Genomic DNA, 16,764 nt, shown 5'->3' with positions numbered 1-16,764 from the left:
AATATAAATTCCCTTTTACAGCTCTGCCATATTTTTTACTTAATTAATGTTGCTTTAAATTAGCATTTGTGATCACCTGTGACAAAAATAATGCATGTTTTTGAGAGACAACACACTTTGCAGGATTACTGTGAATTAAAATGCACAAACCAGAAGCAATAATACCCAACAAACTGAGAAGCGATGGCTCTTTATAGACCATAACATAGTTACAATATAAAAAATTTCATGTGCCCATTTATGAGAAATATGAATTGTTATGGATGTGACAATTCACTTTCCAGACTTTGGAAAATTATTCTTTAAACCCCATAAAAAGCTATGAAAACCTTAAGGGAGATATTCCAAATATTGACATATCAGTCTGGTGAAAACCTTTGGTAAAAACCTTTGCATGGAATTACCCTTTTTGTAACTCTTCTATTTTTGTCCACCTTCTTAGCTGTAGATCGACTTTCCAGCTTAATTATGTCTTCTGGCTGTGAGGGCTCATCCAAATCGGAGGCACCTAGACCTCCTACCGAAGACAAAAGCAGTATGGACAAAACTCAGGAGACCCCTCCATCCGAAACAAATGCAAAACAGACAGTGAACCACAGCAACAGTGTGCCTGTCACAAACATTGATGATGTCATAACTGAACTCAACTCAGCTGAAATGAATGAAAAGGACCAAATTGTCTCAGGTTTCCCAGACACGAGTGCAAATACAGCAGAGGTGGAGGAAAAGACTTCGACAGCTGCACCATCACATCCAAATCATCTGGATTTCTCTGGGTTAGATGTGGGAAACAACACTTGCCATTTTCCACCAGAAAATACATTTTTAAATAGTTACTCCAGGAACTTTAGTAAAATCGCAGATGACATTGATTCCGTGGGGAAAGAACATGGGGAGAAACCAGGTATGTACAGTCTGTTGGAGGATAGTGACTCTGAGAGCGACTCTGCTACTGACAGTGTTGTCAAAGTGGAGAAGACTCAAGGTCACCGTGAATATCCACAAGACACAGATGAGGAAGAGGTTGAGCTCTGTTTTGCAATTGGCCAATCAGGGGGCCATTCTCTTCCACACAGAAACATCATTGCAGATGAACAAACACTCATCAGTACGGATCTCCACAACCCCCCTTCGCCTCCTAAGCTGGATAAGGTTTTAAAGGGAAACAGTGATTCCATTTCAGGTGATGCACTTTTAAATGGAGATACCAGACACATTCCCATGCAGCAGGAGGTGATGTGTGCATCAACAGTGTCCTCAAACTGCAAGGCTGATGAGAAATGTGAAACTACTCCAGAACCGGTCAAACTCAGCCAGACACCAACAGGTGTCAGTTGTCCTCAAATCAACCAGCATGTCATCCCCAGGAGTCAGGAGAGGACGGCTGAGCTGCGCTCGGCTAAATCCCTCTCCACAGAGAAACCCAACACTGTGCATGTGCCTCTGAGGTCAACCATGTCAGAACTCAAGGCGTCAAATAATACCGGTGACAAATCTAGTGAGCAGGTTTCCACCGCACAAGCTACAAGAGACAAAGAGAAAGTTATACCTGACTCTAAATCATCCCTTTCCCAAACCCAGAATAAATCCACCAGGCCTTCAGGAACTAAATCCTCTAATGACAACCCTGCCTCGCCCCTCCTGAGAAACAAGCTCAAACCTGATGATAAAAAGTCAAGCACGACTTCAAAACTCAAGGGTCTGAGTATTAGGAGTAAATGCAAAGAACAAGAAAAGTCATTCACAAGATCGCCCAAGCTGGAAAGTCCAGCGCAGAGGAAATCCCTCAACTCGCCAAGTCAGTCTCCTAAACTTCATCCTAGAAGAACCACACCAACAGGTAGTCCAAAATCGAGCAGAACGTCTGAGAAGACTAAGGATTCTTGTAAAATGGACCCAAATCAAACAAATACAACCAGTGCATTGAAGGCAAACCCCTTTGTCAACAACAAACTTTCTAAACCGACCAAGGAGGAACTGATCTCAGATCAAAAGGAGCAAATCTCCAAACTTGAGGCTACTGTCAATACCACACAAAGAACTTTCATCGAGGTAAGACTTTCTTCATCACCTTCCACACCTGTCCTGACACACAAGGAAGTCATGCATGCAAGTCAACCAAGTTCAGCCAATCAATTCGAGTGTGAGGAATCTAATTTAGGAATACAAATGGTGTCTATAGACTCAACCAATTCTTCATCTAATCCTCTGCAAAATTGTACTTTTAGTACAAATGAAATTGCTGAGAAGGTATACTGCAATGGTCTGGAGGAAACCCCCCTCATAAACTCAAATAAAGATGCTTCATCTAGTCTCAAATCAAGCACGTCCAAACTGTATCTAAGAGGACTTGAACGTAGAAGCTACTCTATAGACGCTAAAGACCCAAATCCATTCTCAGTTCGACAAAGAATCCAGTCCTTTGAGAATCTGGCCAGCTTTGATGGTTCTGTTGTGAGGTGCATAGACGTCCCGTATTATGCTGTTAACTCCAAGCCACCTCTCAATCGGAGGCTGTCTGGTTACACTGTAAGCACTCAGTCCAATGATAGCCGTTCATTGAGGAGGAGTCTTAGTTCCTGTTTGGACAATTTGAACTCGGCTCCATCTCCATTGCATCAGCAACAGAATTCTTCTGCTGGTTCATTTATCACCAACTCTGAATCGGCTCCTTCAAACGGAACCACAGAGCCGGTTATAAAGGAGATGGGAAGAAATGGCACCTCTCAGAACCAACCCCCAGTACATACACCACCCGTGCTGCGTTCCCGCAATGCCCGTGCCCATGGAGGACTGTCACGCTCGAAACTGAGAGAGATAAGAGCGTTAAGCATGCCTGAACTGGACAAGCTATGTACCGAGGAATTTTCCAGCGATTCTGGAAAGGTGATCTTTAAGACTGAACTGGAGATCCACCCTTGCAGGCCTGCAGAACCAACGTCACACAATGCACAGTGCACTGTAGTGACCAGGGTGAGCGATGGGGCTCTTGGTTCGACCAGCAATGGGGAGAAACATGAAAGTCAGGCAACGAGTCCCTCATGCTGGTCTATAAGGTGAGCATTATGAATGTTGTAAGTATGTGTTGGTAATAATCTGTGTAAGGTTGTTTAATGGGATAGCTCACCCAAAATGGAAAATTCTGTTATAATTTACTGTTGATGCTTGTTGTCTTTTCAAACCTGTACAACTTTATTCTGCAGAACACAAAAGAACATATTTTTAAAGAATGTTGTTAACCGAACAATGGGGCTATCCATTCACTACTATTGTACGGACACAAAACCAATGCAAGTGAATGGGTACCGCCATTGTCCAGTTACCAACATTGTTCAAAATATCTTATTTCGTGATTTGTGGAAGAAGGAGAGTCATACAGGTTTGAAATTACATGAGGGTGAGTAAATGATGGCAGAATTTTCCTTTTTGGGTGAACTATCCCTTCACGCTCAGTCTTTTTTCAACAACCATTAGTTCTAGCTCGGCTAATTAGTATAACAGTTGTTGTCTGTTTTGTGTCTTTCTGTTATAGTTTAAAAGATCTTAAATCCTCTCCCTTGGATCAAAATAAGGTGCGAGATGTTCTGTGTTCCATTACAACTAAAGTGGATGTGACGACTCTCACACAGGACACAGATGCTCTCTCTGAGGTACGTTATAACATTTCAGACAGATACTTTGGTGGTACAAGAGTTTTTGCTGTGACACTGTTTCTTTGCATATCAGGTTTTGTTTTTGGTTTGTTGAGAAAGCTATTTTAGCTCCAAAGTTTCTTTTAAGAAATGGAGAAGATATGGTTTCTGATATATAGTGCAAGAAATCACAAAATTGCTTTGTTTTAGCTTATTCATATTTATAACGCTCAACTCAAAATGTTTACTTAGTCATATTTATAGCTTCAAATACTTCAGGGCTTGATTTATTTTGAGCTATTCTTAGTTTTTTTTAGCTTGGTAACACTAACAGCTAGAAGGTTCCTGGTTAGATTTTCTGTGGAAAATATTAACCTGTCCTTCGTTAATCTTTTGTATCAAGCTTACGGAGGACGTATACTTTGTTATTTTAACCAAAGAGGGTGGATCTGGATTGGGTTTCAGCATCGCTGGAGGAGTAGATCTGGAACAGAAATCTATTACTGTATGTTTTTCGTTGTTGGCTTTTGAAAAATGAGACACTTAGAATTTATAATTAAATTACACATTATCACCCCCTTGTGGTATTTAAAGAAAGTACTTTCCTTTGGAACACATAAGAAGCATTTCAGTTCAAACACTAAAGCAATATTGTCAGTCAACTAAGATTATTGAACAGTTACCCTCAGTTAGACTAACAGATAAAATGTCTCTTCTGACAGGTCCATCGGGTGTTTACTCGAGGGGTGGCAGGAGTGGAAGGTACAATTCACAGAGGCGATCGGGTTCTGTCAGTAAACGGGACCGGTTTGAGTGGGATGACGCACGGAGAGGCGCTGTCCTGCCTTCATCAGACCAGACTGCCCAGACAGGCATTAGTGGTCATTCAGAAGGGCAAAGACATTGAACCAATATCACCTAGACCAGAACATCCCCTTCCGACTCGAGTCTGCACATCTCCTGCCCATATAGACAGTTTAAGAGAGAATAAAGCCAGTAAGTATTTGTAATTGCAAGGGTAAATACTGCATGTATCACATCACCCTGAAGTAAAAAATACAGCAAACAGATTAGATGGATTCATTTGAAATACTGATGCTTTACAATTTTACCAATATTGCGATTGTGATTTAATATGCAATAATTTAAGCACCTTATCTTCTGTATTATTAATAATGAAATTCAATAAATCATGTGACCAACACAATATTAGACGGATTAACCATAAACTATAGGCCAGGCTTAAAATGATATTAGTTGATGCCTAAATTGATTGACATATTTTTATAGAATTTCCTCAATCATACTAGTGTATTGAATGATATGTTAAATTTCTTGCCATGTAAACATTTAATAATTATCATGACGCACTCACAAATAATCTTGGTGTAACATGAAAGTCATTCGTCTCAGAAACTAAAATGCAGATTACATAAATATAAAACAAAACTTTGGCTTTACCACACGCTGTAATTTGATACTGCAGAGTCACTGTAATACACATATTTACATTTACATTTAGTCATTTAGCAGACGCTTTTATCCAAAGCGACTTACAAAGAGTTCGGGGAGCAATAAGCAATATGTCATACAAAGAGCAATAATACAATAGGTGCTAATAGGTCAGTTCAGTTGTCACACAACTGACCTGCTGTTGCTCTTTTTCACTAAAGTTTCCACAGCACCACGTTCTGTCGAGCCTGAGGCCATTGCTCAAACTGTACATCCCCATAATTAATCACAGTCTTTGCAAATACAATTAATCATTCAGTCCTGTCAAGTACCAATGCATTCAACCCAAATCTTTTCTTTTTGTTGATTTGTATTTAGAATTCAAGACTGGCAAGATTTTAGAATTACAATCACACATTCTACACAGAAATATGCTTCTGTTTTTTCTGTATTCGTGTCATGGAAAAGCATCCCGTTTAATAGCCTACGTTTTCTATTCCTGCTGGGTGTGTTGTAGGTGTGGAGGTGGGGTCCGACGGGGCTTTGAGTGTGGAAATACAGAAGGCTGCTGGTGGTCTAGGGTTCAGTCTAGACGGAGGTAAAGCATTGGCCCATGGAAATCGACCTCTTTACATCAAACGTGTGTTCCGTGGTGAGTGTCTTACACATCATTTTTTAAGATGTCCACTAGGGGGGGTAAACAAAGGAATCCCTCTGCGTTTGTTTGTTATGAGGGCATATGAACACGCATTCTGCATATACTGTAGTTTGAGAGTTAATTCTGTGAAAAGCTCAATTGAAATGTTCTCTCTGTCACCAGGAGGAGCTGCCGAGCAGTCCCGGGTTATTGATGTTGGAGATGAACTTCTAGCCATCAATGGCAGGTCTTTGCAGGGCCTCATGCACTATGACGCCTGGAACATCATTAAAACAGTCTCTGAAGGCCCCGTCCGGTTAGTCATTAAAAAACCCAGGACTTCTGTATGACATCTGCATGTATGTGAAGGTGCCAAACTGTGATAGGCATGTATTGTACATATTTATATTTTGCATTGCTTTTTGCAACTTCTTTATGATGAATTTGTAGCACATTGATTTTGTACAAATCAAGGCTTCTGCAGCTTTGCAGTGGGCTTATATGCGGGGTTAGAGTATTTTTAATGTCCTGATTTGTCCTTTTTGAAAACTATTAAAACATAATTGTAAAAAGTATAAGCGATATGTTAATAGCTGCATCCCTTGTATAATTTAATTTAATTTGTGACAATTGTTTTACATGCCTGCCGTACTGTCTCTGGTTATGTATGGTGATAATGCAAACCACTGAAGAGTGTCTTCACTCTGCCTGATCTGATAGAATAGATATTAGTTATTTGTATCAAAATCTGTGCGAATATGTTTTTCTTTGATCTGGTTTGGATTTGGATCTTGTCTCTGTGATCAAAATAATTCTGTGTTTGTACTGTTCCTTTAATTTATTATTTTATCATAAATCTGCAATCTAGGAATTCTTGGGTTTAAAATATCCCAAAAATGTAATAATGATTTAATTAGAAGTTCAGCTGCGGGGTACGAGTTCATGGGAAACATTAGTTTAAACTCAACTTTGACGTATGTAAAGATAACATAAAACATTTTATGTTTTAGGCAGAGATGGCGCAATGGGGGGGAAGAAATGTGAAGTGAGTCATTCTATTCCAATTTATTCCAATTGACATGTCAGCCGCTCAGACATACAAAGCCACAATGTTTACACTCACTTTACCTTTAAATACTTGAACTCAATCAGATTATTAGCATTTAAAATACATGTCCACATATAGAGGTATCTCATGTAAACATGTCTGAACACGACCCCATTGAGTGGCAAAACATTCAGGAAAATCGGGGGTTGAAGTTGCGTCAGCTGTGAAAATGCCAGTGAAAATAATAATTCGCTTTGATAAAATTTGGTTGCACCACAACTTTTCACCATTTTAGACGTCACTTTAGAGATGTACACTAATGTTGTCGCGGTGACGTTACAGCATTCCCTATATTAAAGCATTGTCATCATATATTAGCAGTTTTTTATTTGAAATCTGCATTTCATAAGGTTTGGTTGACCATATTCTTTCAGCTGTGAATCATTTGTCATGTTTACTCACATCTGAGACTTTAAAGAGAGTCCTCTCCCTGATAGGAAATACTGTATCAGTGCTGTTGTTGTTTTGTACTTGAGTTGTCTTTTGTAAATATTGCATTTCCAACTGAAATGGCTGTAATTGAATTGAGCTCAGCATTAAGCACAAGTGTTTATATGAAATAAGCAATCATGAGTATTTCTATAGTCTTTCAGACTTTCTGCTATTGTGAATAAAGACATCAACTATTTTGTACTTGAGATTCAGTTTATGCATAGGAGCTACTGGTATTACGGATAATGTTATTTTTTAAATAGTTATTTTATAAAAATATTCATTATATTGGTCTGGTCATTATATACGGGTCCAATATGTTAATATTAATATTTCCCCAAGGCACAAATAATAGACACTTAAAGTAAGATTTTTGAATTAAAATATCTATAAAAATCATGGTGTTACAGTTATTAAGCTATGCCTTTGTTATGCAATTACATACTGTGCCTTTAAAGTGAATAGCATAAGCCTTTTTAACAATACAAATCAAACAAAGATTTATATAAAATCTTATATACAATTTAATCTTAAATAATTCCTTACTGTGAAGTTTAATTCTCTGCAGCATTTCTATCAACTGCCCGAGCAAGCACTTTTCCGTCTTAAAAAAACTACAACATGACACTACAACATGAGTGAATTGAGTTGAAGGGTTGTTTGCATCTTGCTCCATTCCAGATGATGGCCACAGTCTCATGGGAATCATCAACACCTCACACCACCTGCCAAAGAGTTAATTCATCGCTGGCCGACATTGATCTTCTCGATAATACGCTTCTGTGAATCACTATGTGATTCAGACATGGCAGATAATTTAAACTGTAACTGTTGTGTTTGTCTTGGTATTTAACAGGAACAGAGAAGGTTTCCCATTGCACCAAACACCATAGCCTGTACCAGCATAGTGTTATTACAATAAACATGGTTCACGTGCAACTAATAATAAACCAGAACTATATGCATTTAACATTATATAGAATTTTAGCTTCAATTTTCCAGCTGCTCGTCTTACGGTATAAAACTGCTATTGACTGATATGACAACTAAATAGACTACATGTTCAATATTAAGGGTGACCTTCTGTATTTGGTAAGGATGATTTGGTCTCATCTGTATTTAATATTGACTTAAGAATTCTTAAGTTAAAAAAAACACAGGCCTGAAAAATAAATGTTTGTTGAATTTATGTAAAACTGCATGAGGTCAAGTTTCAGTTCTTGCTCATTTCCTGTTCTCTATTTTCACAGTCATGTGATCTCAAGCCACAACCATTTTTAAACACCAGCCAGCAGGAGAAGGATGTGCCATATGCTTAAAACGGAGCTAAATTACAGAAAGCAATATTGTTAGTGTTCATGAATTCATTGTATTAAATCCCATAACGTCTTATTGATAGTTTTAGATGTGATGTCCATGCAGATCAGATGAAATGCTGTGTGGACAGGTGCATAACTGAATGCAAAGATCAATGGAACACAAACGGAAAATATGAGTAGGCGTGTTATATAGGTATTTTAAGAATTTAAGTGACATGATTTTGCATCTTTTCACTTTTCCACCTTGAAGTTGACTCCCTGAAGAGTCAACCAATAAATCTCTTTTGTTGCTGTTTAAAATGTAACATTCTCTGTCGGATGACTTTACAAGATGGAAATTCATATAGGCTTGAATTATTTCAAATCTGTATGAATTACTTTATTCTGTTGAACACAAAGAAATATATTTAGAAGAATATTAGCATTAAAATGGTTGTCAAAGGCGCCCCAGAACTGTTTGTTTTGTGAAATTCTTCAAAATATCACATTTTGTGTTCATCAGAACAAACAATATCATTATTTCTACTTTGGTAGTCAATGGTGCCACAAATATCTTTATTGCTCACATTTTCCCAAATATCTTATATATATATTATATATCCAAATACAATAAGTTTGGAACAACTTCAGGGTAAGTATCCTGACAGAATAATTGTTTTGGTGAATATCTCAGACATCCATGTCACTCAGATTAATTCATTGTTTGCTTGTTTAGAACACTATACCACAAGCTACGAATCCAAAGGACATGGGTTTCTAGGACATGGCAGGTGCAAATAAAACAAGCAAACTGACCTCCTGGTAAGCTGTCTGATTGTTGTCATTAGAACTTGAGAATGAACAGAAACTCTATAAATCAATCTGCCTTCTGTAGTGTTTTACTGAAACAAAGCAATGAAGGCTCCCTAAAAAAGGTCAGACTGATTTATAGACGATAATGAACCTTAAGAGTGAATCAAGACTTGAAAAATAGATTGAGTTGTGTTGCAGCAAAAAGCCGTAAGCCTCCATTAACAGGGCACATATACTTACACTCCACACTGCTCGTGTTCAACAAACACACCAAGGGACAATGTACAGAGAGTTAAGCCCCGAGAGTTTGATCAGGTATCACACTGAAGGGGCTTATTTCGTCATAACAGCCGGCTGCTTGTACATTATCCCGCTTATTACATGGCTACTTGCCACATGAGTAAAAAACTGAAATGTGAATTTGAAATATTTTATTAGGTCATTTTTACTGAATGCAGACCTTCTGCGAGAAAACAACGTTTACTTTCAGTTTTAAGATAAGAAACGACGTTCAGATGTCACGAACAGGCAATTTGGTATAATCATTTTTAAAATTGAATGTCATATATGATATTAAAATATATATTTATATTTAATTTGTCAAAAAAAAGCTGCATCTGGGTTACTGTGTGTTATTTTTTAGTTTTGAGTGGCTGTTATCTGGGAATAACCAACCTGCAAATGTCGCAACTTTCCAATCAGAATCAAGCATTCCAACCAGACGTGTAATAATGTGCATTAGTGAATGTATAAGAAAAATGTGTATTTGTTGTACAGTATAGTGTGCTCATAATGTACAGCAGGGGCCTGTTTCAATAAGGAAGTTCAACCAACATCATGTTGAAGTGTGAACTCTGACTTGATTTACACTAAGATCCAAAACTTTTAGTTTTTGGTTTGAGAACAGATGATTTGAGTTAGTTCGATCAACTCTGGGTATAGGTTTATCTTGAGTTGAGAGCGTGCATGAACTGAAATGCAAGTAACTGAAGTTTAAAAGAATAAATAGATGTACCAATAATCAAATCAATTAATCAGTATATAAATGAATGCAAAAAAACATCAATTTAATAAAAAAAAGAATTCTGTTCTCATGGCGGACAGTTGTCAGGGTGTCAGACTCTAATATCAAAGTCAGACTGAAAGCCGTTTCGAACTCTGCTCACAGTAGATTTGGGTAGGAGTGGCTGCACGTCTAAGATGGTTGATTATTACTATTAGCTATTACTTTTCTTATTCGTGCACTTTATTTATACACTTTATTAAGTGATTTCTCATCCTACATAGAAAATTACCATTTGTGAGAAAATGTAAAGTAAAGAATCTGCTCTGATGTAATACATGGCCACGTTGGCAGATGTTATCGATGGAAGGATGGATGAGATGTTTTGATATATTTAATTTACTGTAGAGAAAAATGGTACGGTTTTAATAAAAATGCACAGGGAAATATCAAAATTCCACTCGGGTTCTAAATTGCTCTCCTGAAATCAAAGTACACCCCTATGAATTAATGAAACCTCTTCACATACAGGATCCTCTATAAAAGCACAAATTACATTTTAGTCACTGAGATGGTCTCTGTGTGATCCTAATGTGTGCAATGAATGGCTGTATTAATGAACGAATTAATGAGTTACACCACTTGCGCTTTAAAAGGGGGAGGAGATGGAAAGTTCCCTATAAAAAGCTACTCTCGATGCTGCGTTTCAAACGTTATGGGAGAACGTCTTTGTTTTCGACCGGTTGTGAAGCATGTGTGTCAAACACGGCCAATTTTTTTCAAAACGGCTTTAAATAACCTCGGCAGGTGACGTGGCTAATTACATCAGCACCTGCAGGTTATAAATACGCATTGTGCGGATGTGTCTTCAGGTTCTATTGTCTTCAAGGACCGGTTTGTGTGCATGTGTGTTTTCTACATAGCGAAAGCGTTAAGACATAGTGTAACGGAAAGTAGGGCTTGTTGTATATAGGTTCTAAGCAGTACGGTTACTTAGCCTTACATAACAATAAAAAGAGTAACAAAAAAAATATATACTGTATATAGAGAGAGTCATGTCTAGTCCAGAGCGGAAATGTGTGCCTCCTTGTCAGAGGTTCCTTGACGAGCGGGACAGACATGAATTCTGTTTTGAGTGCTTGGGGGTTGATCATGTTACCCTGGGGCTATTGACATCCGAGTTCTCCGTGCTCTGTGTTCCTTCTTTAAGAGAGACCGAGCTGCCTCTCCCCTGACCTGGGGTTTGTGGTTCGATTTAGCCGAGGCATGGGTGACGGAAGCCGTTTCCCCTGTGCACTCGCCATGACGCGTAATCTTTGTGTCCACTTCCAAAGTGTGCCCCGGCAGAGGAGGAAGCATCCCTTGTTTCTGCGGGCTTGGAGAGCGCATCATCGGGGCGTTTTTCTCACGACTCAAAAACGTTGGACGAGCTTCTCGGCGCGGTGACGAATGCAGTTAACCGTCTTGAGCTCAACTGGCCGCAGGAAAAAGAGACCCATAATCTTGCCTTCTGGACTGTTTGGTGATGCGGTTAATACCGTAGTCACCAGGTTCCGGGAGGTGAGACGCCACAAGGAGGCATTCGTCAGGTATCTCCCCCGCCGTGCTCAAGCGTCTGGAGTGTCGGCCACCCACTCCGGACCAGTTCCCCAGTCCCAACCAGGCACACAGTCTCGGGTGGGTCCGGTCTACCTGAGGCGTGAAGTCGTCAGGCAGAGTGTGGCGAATCACGCCCCCCCTCGAAGAGGCAGGGGAATGGCCCACCGTGGCGTAAATCAAGAGCAGCTTTTCATATGTTATGGGAGCCACAACAAAGGGGCAGCTGCCACCAGGCAAACAATGTCACGTTGGGTGAGGGATGCTATTGCTCTGGCCTATGAGGCCCGCAGTCAAGCTTCACCTGTAGGTGTCAAAGCTTATTCATCAAGGGGGGTTTCATCTTCTATGGCTTTAGTATCCCCTTGAAGCAAGTGTGTGATGCGGTGGGCTGGTCCTCTCCGCACACATTTGTCAGATTTTATAGTCTTATAGTTTTATAGCTTCAAAAGGTTCTTCGATGCCATTTAACATCTGAAGTGTGGTGAAAAAAGGTTCTTCAGATTATAAAAAAGTAAGAAAGAAATATTCTTTAAACAATATTTGACTGAATGGTTCTTTGTGGAGAAAAACATTTTTCTTCTATGGCATCACTGTGAAGAACCTTTTAAGCACCTCTATTTTTAAGAGTGTATCGATCTGAAGTCGAATCACAGTTATAGACAATGATAAACAAATGCACACGAGATCCTAATAGTCCAGCAAATAAGGAACCAAAGTTTGCCTTCGCAAGGATACATCAAAGGATGCGGCAAGACTGTGGAGGTGGAGAAATGCAAAATGGCCTAGTTACTCTCGTAAATGGCATCAGGAAATCTCCAGAGGACCAGTTTGTCTCACTGTGTGATGGATAATGGGGTTTCCTGTAAGCTAAGCTAATTGATTACTGTACACATTTGCAGTCATGGATATTTGGAATGCTGCTCATTCCTTTCCAATGCGAAAGAGGGGAAATGACAGCTAGTAAACTAAATGAAGTTAGTTTGGTTCTGGAGAAAAGGTTGCACATGGCACAATAACAAGTGGCGTGCCCATTCTTACTATGATTTTTGAATGGGTTTTGCAGCTTCCAATTAAAACATAAACACTGTGCTTGCATGAGTATTAGGTACAGGAAAGTTATACGTTTAGTGTTGTCATCCTCCAGACCTCTACCCACCACCATGTCACTCGAAACTTCAAAAGACTTCCTGTTCCTGTGGTGGACAAAGGGTGTTACTTTCAAAATGTCTAAACAGCTAATAATGCATGCTGGTCATTGGTTAGATCATGCTACACAAAAACTGTACCACAACAATAATGGGTATTACACAAATGTATCGCATAGCCCAGTGGTTCTCAAACTTTTTTGTTATAAGGCTAGAATGTAACTTAGAATTTGTATTGTACCAAAAACATATTTAGTTATACAATGATAGTTTTATGTTTCTGATGGTTGATTGCATAAAATCTATGATACATTTCTATATCCCCCTGAATCCATCTTGGGGGGCCCCAGTTTGAGAACCACTAGCCAACCAATTCGTTGCATGACACCCCAGGTATTCATTTAAAATGTTCAATTTTGTAATTGTTAGACATTAAGAATCCCAGATAATATAGTATTGCAGAAGGGTGTCTCCTGAATAAAAAACGATTCATACATCAACCTCTACAGTAACAAGATAATATTGATAGCGTTACATATTGATACGGTCCGCTATAAATAAAAGGCCAATTTCTTGATGATAATATATATATAAATTTACAAGTGGTGCAACAAGCACTTCTAAAGAGAAATTTGTTTCTCAACCCACAAACAGTATCCAGCTCAAACCTTCAGATGGTGCAAAGAAGATTATTGGTAAATTGGCCCACCTTCAGCATACATTTTCAGGATAATTTACTCACCCCTGTTGTGATCCAAGATTGATATGTTAGTCGAAAAGATATTAAGGTTTTTGATGAAAATATTCCAGGATAATTCTCCATATAGTGGACTTCAATGGACTCCAAATGGTTGAAGGTCAAAATTACATTCAGTGCAGCTTCAAAGGGCTTTAAATGATACCAGACTATGAATAAGGGTCTTATCTAGCGAAACGATCGGTCGTTTTCAAAAATTTTTTTAAATGTATATGCACAAATGCTCGCCTTGCTCTGTTCTGCGAAGCGCGATCACGACTTCACGGAATACGTAATTACGTTGAAAAGGTCACGCTTGACATAGGCAGTATTGAGTCAGTGCTTACAAATGTGGAGAAGGAGGACCGTACAAAAGTTGTTGAATAATGAATATTCAATTGTCTTTGTGTCAGTTTATTGTTTAAAATGGTCATTTAGTGTGTCCTGGATCTCGCCTACGTCAGGCGTGACCTTTTCGTTAACGTAATTATATTAAGTCGTGATCGCGTTTTCATCAAAAACTTAATTTCTTTTCGAATACATACAAATCTTGGATGACTACAGGGGTGAGTAAATTATCATGATAATGAATGTTGAAAGTGAACAATTCCTTTAAGCACACGTTATCTACCATGCCTACGTGCTAATAAAGAGCATCACAGTGCATATGTGCTCGCACAGTCACCAACTGTTTGGCTCACTGTGAAATTGGGATTACTGATTAGTGTTTGGTTAATGTCATTTATGTGAAAGAGAAAATGATGAGTGTGTTTGCGTGTATATTGATCAGAACATGCACTAAATCCTCAATCAGGGCCCGTGTGTAGAAGGTGGAAATACATTTGAGGCTTGATGCAGGAAGATGGATTTTCCTGCCACTGCAGTCATCAGCAGAGGCCCTGCCTGTTTGGGCACAGCTGGGCTGGTGGGGTCTCCTTGGAGCAACTCCAGCCTGGTGAGCCACCAGCCAGAGCCCGGATGGAACTGTTAATCAAAGTGCCACTAACACAGCCATCCATCTTCAGGCTGGACGGGCTGCTGTGGCCCTTTACAGTTTCTCCTCTCTGTTGTTAAAAGGAACCTCGGTTTTATTAATGCAATCTCTTGATGTTATATGAAACAAGCATATTATTTTCCTGTCACTGTTATTGCTGTTGTTTCTCATTGCTAACTGCAGGAAATACTGTAGTATCACATCCATCAGAGTTTACCTTATAAAAATACTCTAGTAGTAAAACCACAGTTATCACACGTTTGCACGATCTCACCACCACATTTACATGTAGAAAATAGCTCATTCCCAGGTAATAAAAACATAAGCCTTCATTATGTACGGTATACACCTCGAAAGACAGTTATGTATGTATATTGCATTTATGTCAATAGATCCTTCTTAATCTCACACGTCGCACCTTTATGGATACCTTGGCACCACCTTGATAGCATGTCCATGAACACATGGTTGACAAGGGAAGGCGTGAAAATTATATATGGACTGTTTTTGGATTCCAAATGATGGATTCCCTGACTGACAGGGGCCCCAACAAATAGGTAAAAACAAATTAATTTTTAATTATCTTATACACTATATGAAAATCAGTACCTCCAAATCCGAGGCCATGGTCCTCAGTCGGAAAAGGGTGGCTTGTCCCAGTGAAGAAGGTGAGCAACATTGTGTAAATGACTTTACCATAACAAAATAAAAGTGGAATATTTATTAATGACAGAAATTAAACACAAATTATTTTCTCACATAATGACAATTATGACATAAAAAAGAACCTCCTGTCTGTATTAGATGCATTTAGAAACAATGAGTAGCTCACCTCAACCTGCATGTAAATTACAGACAATATTAAAATAATCCAGTTTGATGTGTTCATTTAGACTGAATTTTGGCTTTTAAATGACATCTATAGATACAGACTTTATTATTCCCATCATGATGGGCAATTTATTTGAGAAGCTTGCACACACACAAATCTATCATATCTAATGTATGTAATCAAGTGATGATAATACAGAACTATAAGTAATTTGGGTCCACGTTCTGAAGTGTTAGTGTCATTTATTGGTATATATTTCCATTGTTCTTATTTGTACCATGTGAACTTACCTTTTAATTTGATGTCTGGTACTGTCAGTTTTGTTATGACCAAATTCCAAACCTTAAAAACCTAATGATTTATTGATCACTTGATCTTTTTTGTAGCAAGGAAATTCAGTTTTACACGTCAACTTTATTTTGTTGTTGGCATATATGTGCAGTTAAATTAAAAAATAATCTGTTTTCATTGGTTTGAGATGATGATGTTAATTTATTTTGATTAAAAAGTTAATTTATATATTAAGGTTTTTTCTTTTTCTTTTTTTAAATCTGTCAATATTTTTACAATAAAAATACATTAAGATTGGACATTTTTATCGTGGCTTTTAATCTTGCATCAAATAGTGAACTGCATACTGTATGTAGACTTGCATTTACAGATCACCAGCAGTGTAAATATTTTGCTAGCACTAGTATTGCACTACAAGAAGCAAGACAGTTGCAAGCCTTTGATTGGAGTTATTTAAAGCTTTTGATTGGACAGTTAGGTCCTAGAGATGTGGTGCCAACAGCTGCACCGAGGGGGACCGATTCGATTTTTTTGTCATGGGGCCCAAAATTCCTGGCGGCGCCCCTGGATTCAGTGGCCAAATGCTTTATTACTCTAGAGACCAAAGGTAAAGTAAAACAATGTTGAAAGACGCCGAATATTCTACTGCATCAACGCGCTTTGTCCCTCAATTTCCTGGCTTCATTGATAATAATAGCAGTTAGGAATAATGTCTGCTGAGTTGCAGCAAACAGACTGATGTTGAAAAAATAAGATGCATTTCTTCTCATGCTGTTCCTGGGCACCTTTCCC

General features: G+C 38.6%; 1 protein-coding gene across 2 annotated transcripts in view; it reads left to right on the top strand.

The window, feature by feature from the left end:
- pdzd2 (PDZ domain containing 2) overlaps nucleotides 1–7,461 on the top strand; it is a gene marked incomplete at its 5' end in the record, with an annotated part of 49,950 nt that extends 42,489 nt beyond the window's left edge. For both annotated transcript variants that reach the window (XM_079447232.1, XM_079447233.1), the window contains 6 exons: nucleotides 443–3,056; nucleotides 3,533–3,650; nucleotides 4,036–4,137; nucleotides 4,355–4,628; nucleotides 5,602–5,736; nucleotides 5,905–7,461. In XM_079447232.1, the coding sequence (XP_079303358.1) occupies nucleotides 443–3,056; nucleotides 3,533–3,650; nucleotides 4,036–4,137; nucleotides 4,355–4,628; nucleotides 5,602–5,736; nucleotides 5,905–6,071 (3,410 nt within the window). In that variant the 3' untranslated portion in view covers nucleotides 6,072–7,461. The remainder of the gene's footprint in view (nucleotides 1–442; nucleotides 3,057–3,532; nucleotides 3,651–4,035; nucleotides 4,138–4,354; nucleotides 4,629–5,601; nucleotides 5,737–5,904) is intronic.
- Nucleotides 7,462–16,764: the final 9,303 nt, after the last annotated feature.

The sequence above is a fragment of the Barbatula barbatula genome (genome assembly GCF_947034865.1).
Source record: "Barbatula barbatula genome assembly, chromosome: 2".
Classification (NCBI taxonomy): domain Eukaryota; kingdom Metazoa; phylum Chordata; class Actinopteri; order Cypriniformes; family Nemacheilidae; genus Barbatula; species Barbatula barbatula.
The sequence above is the reverse complement of the archived record's forward strand: the minus strand, read 5'-3'. Positions and strand labels throughout refer to the sequence as shown.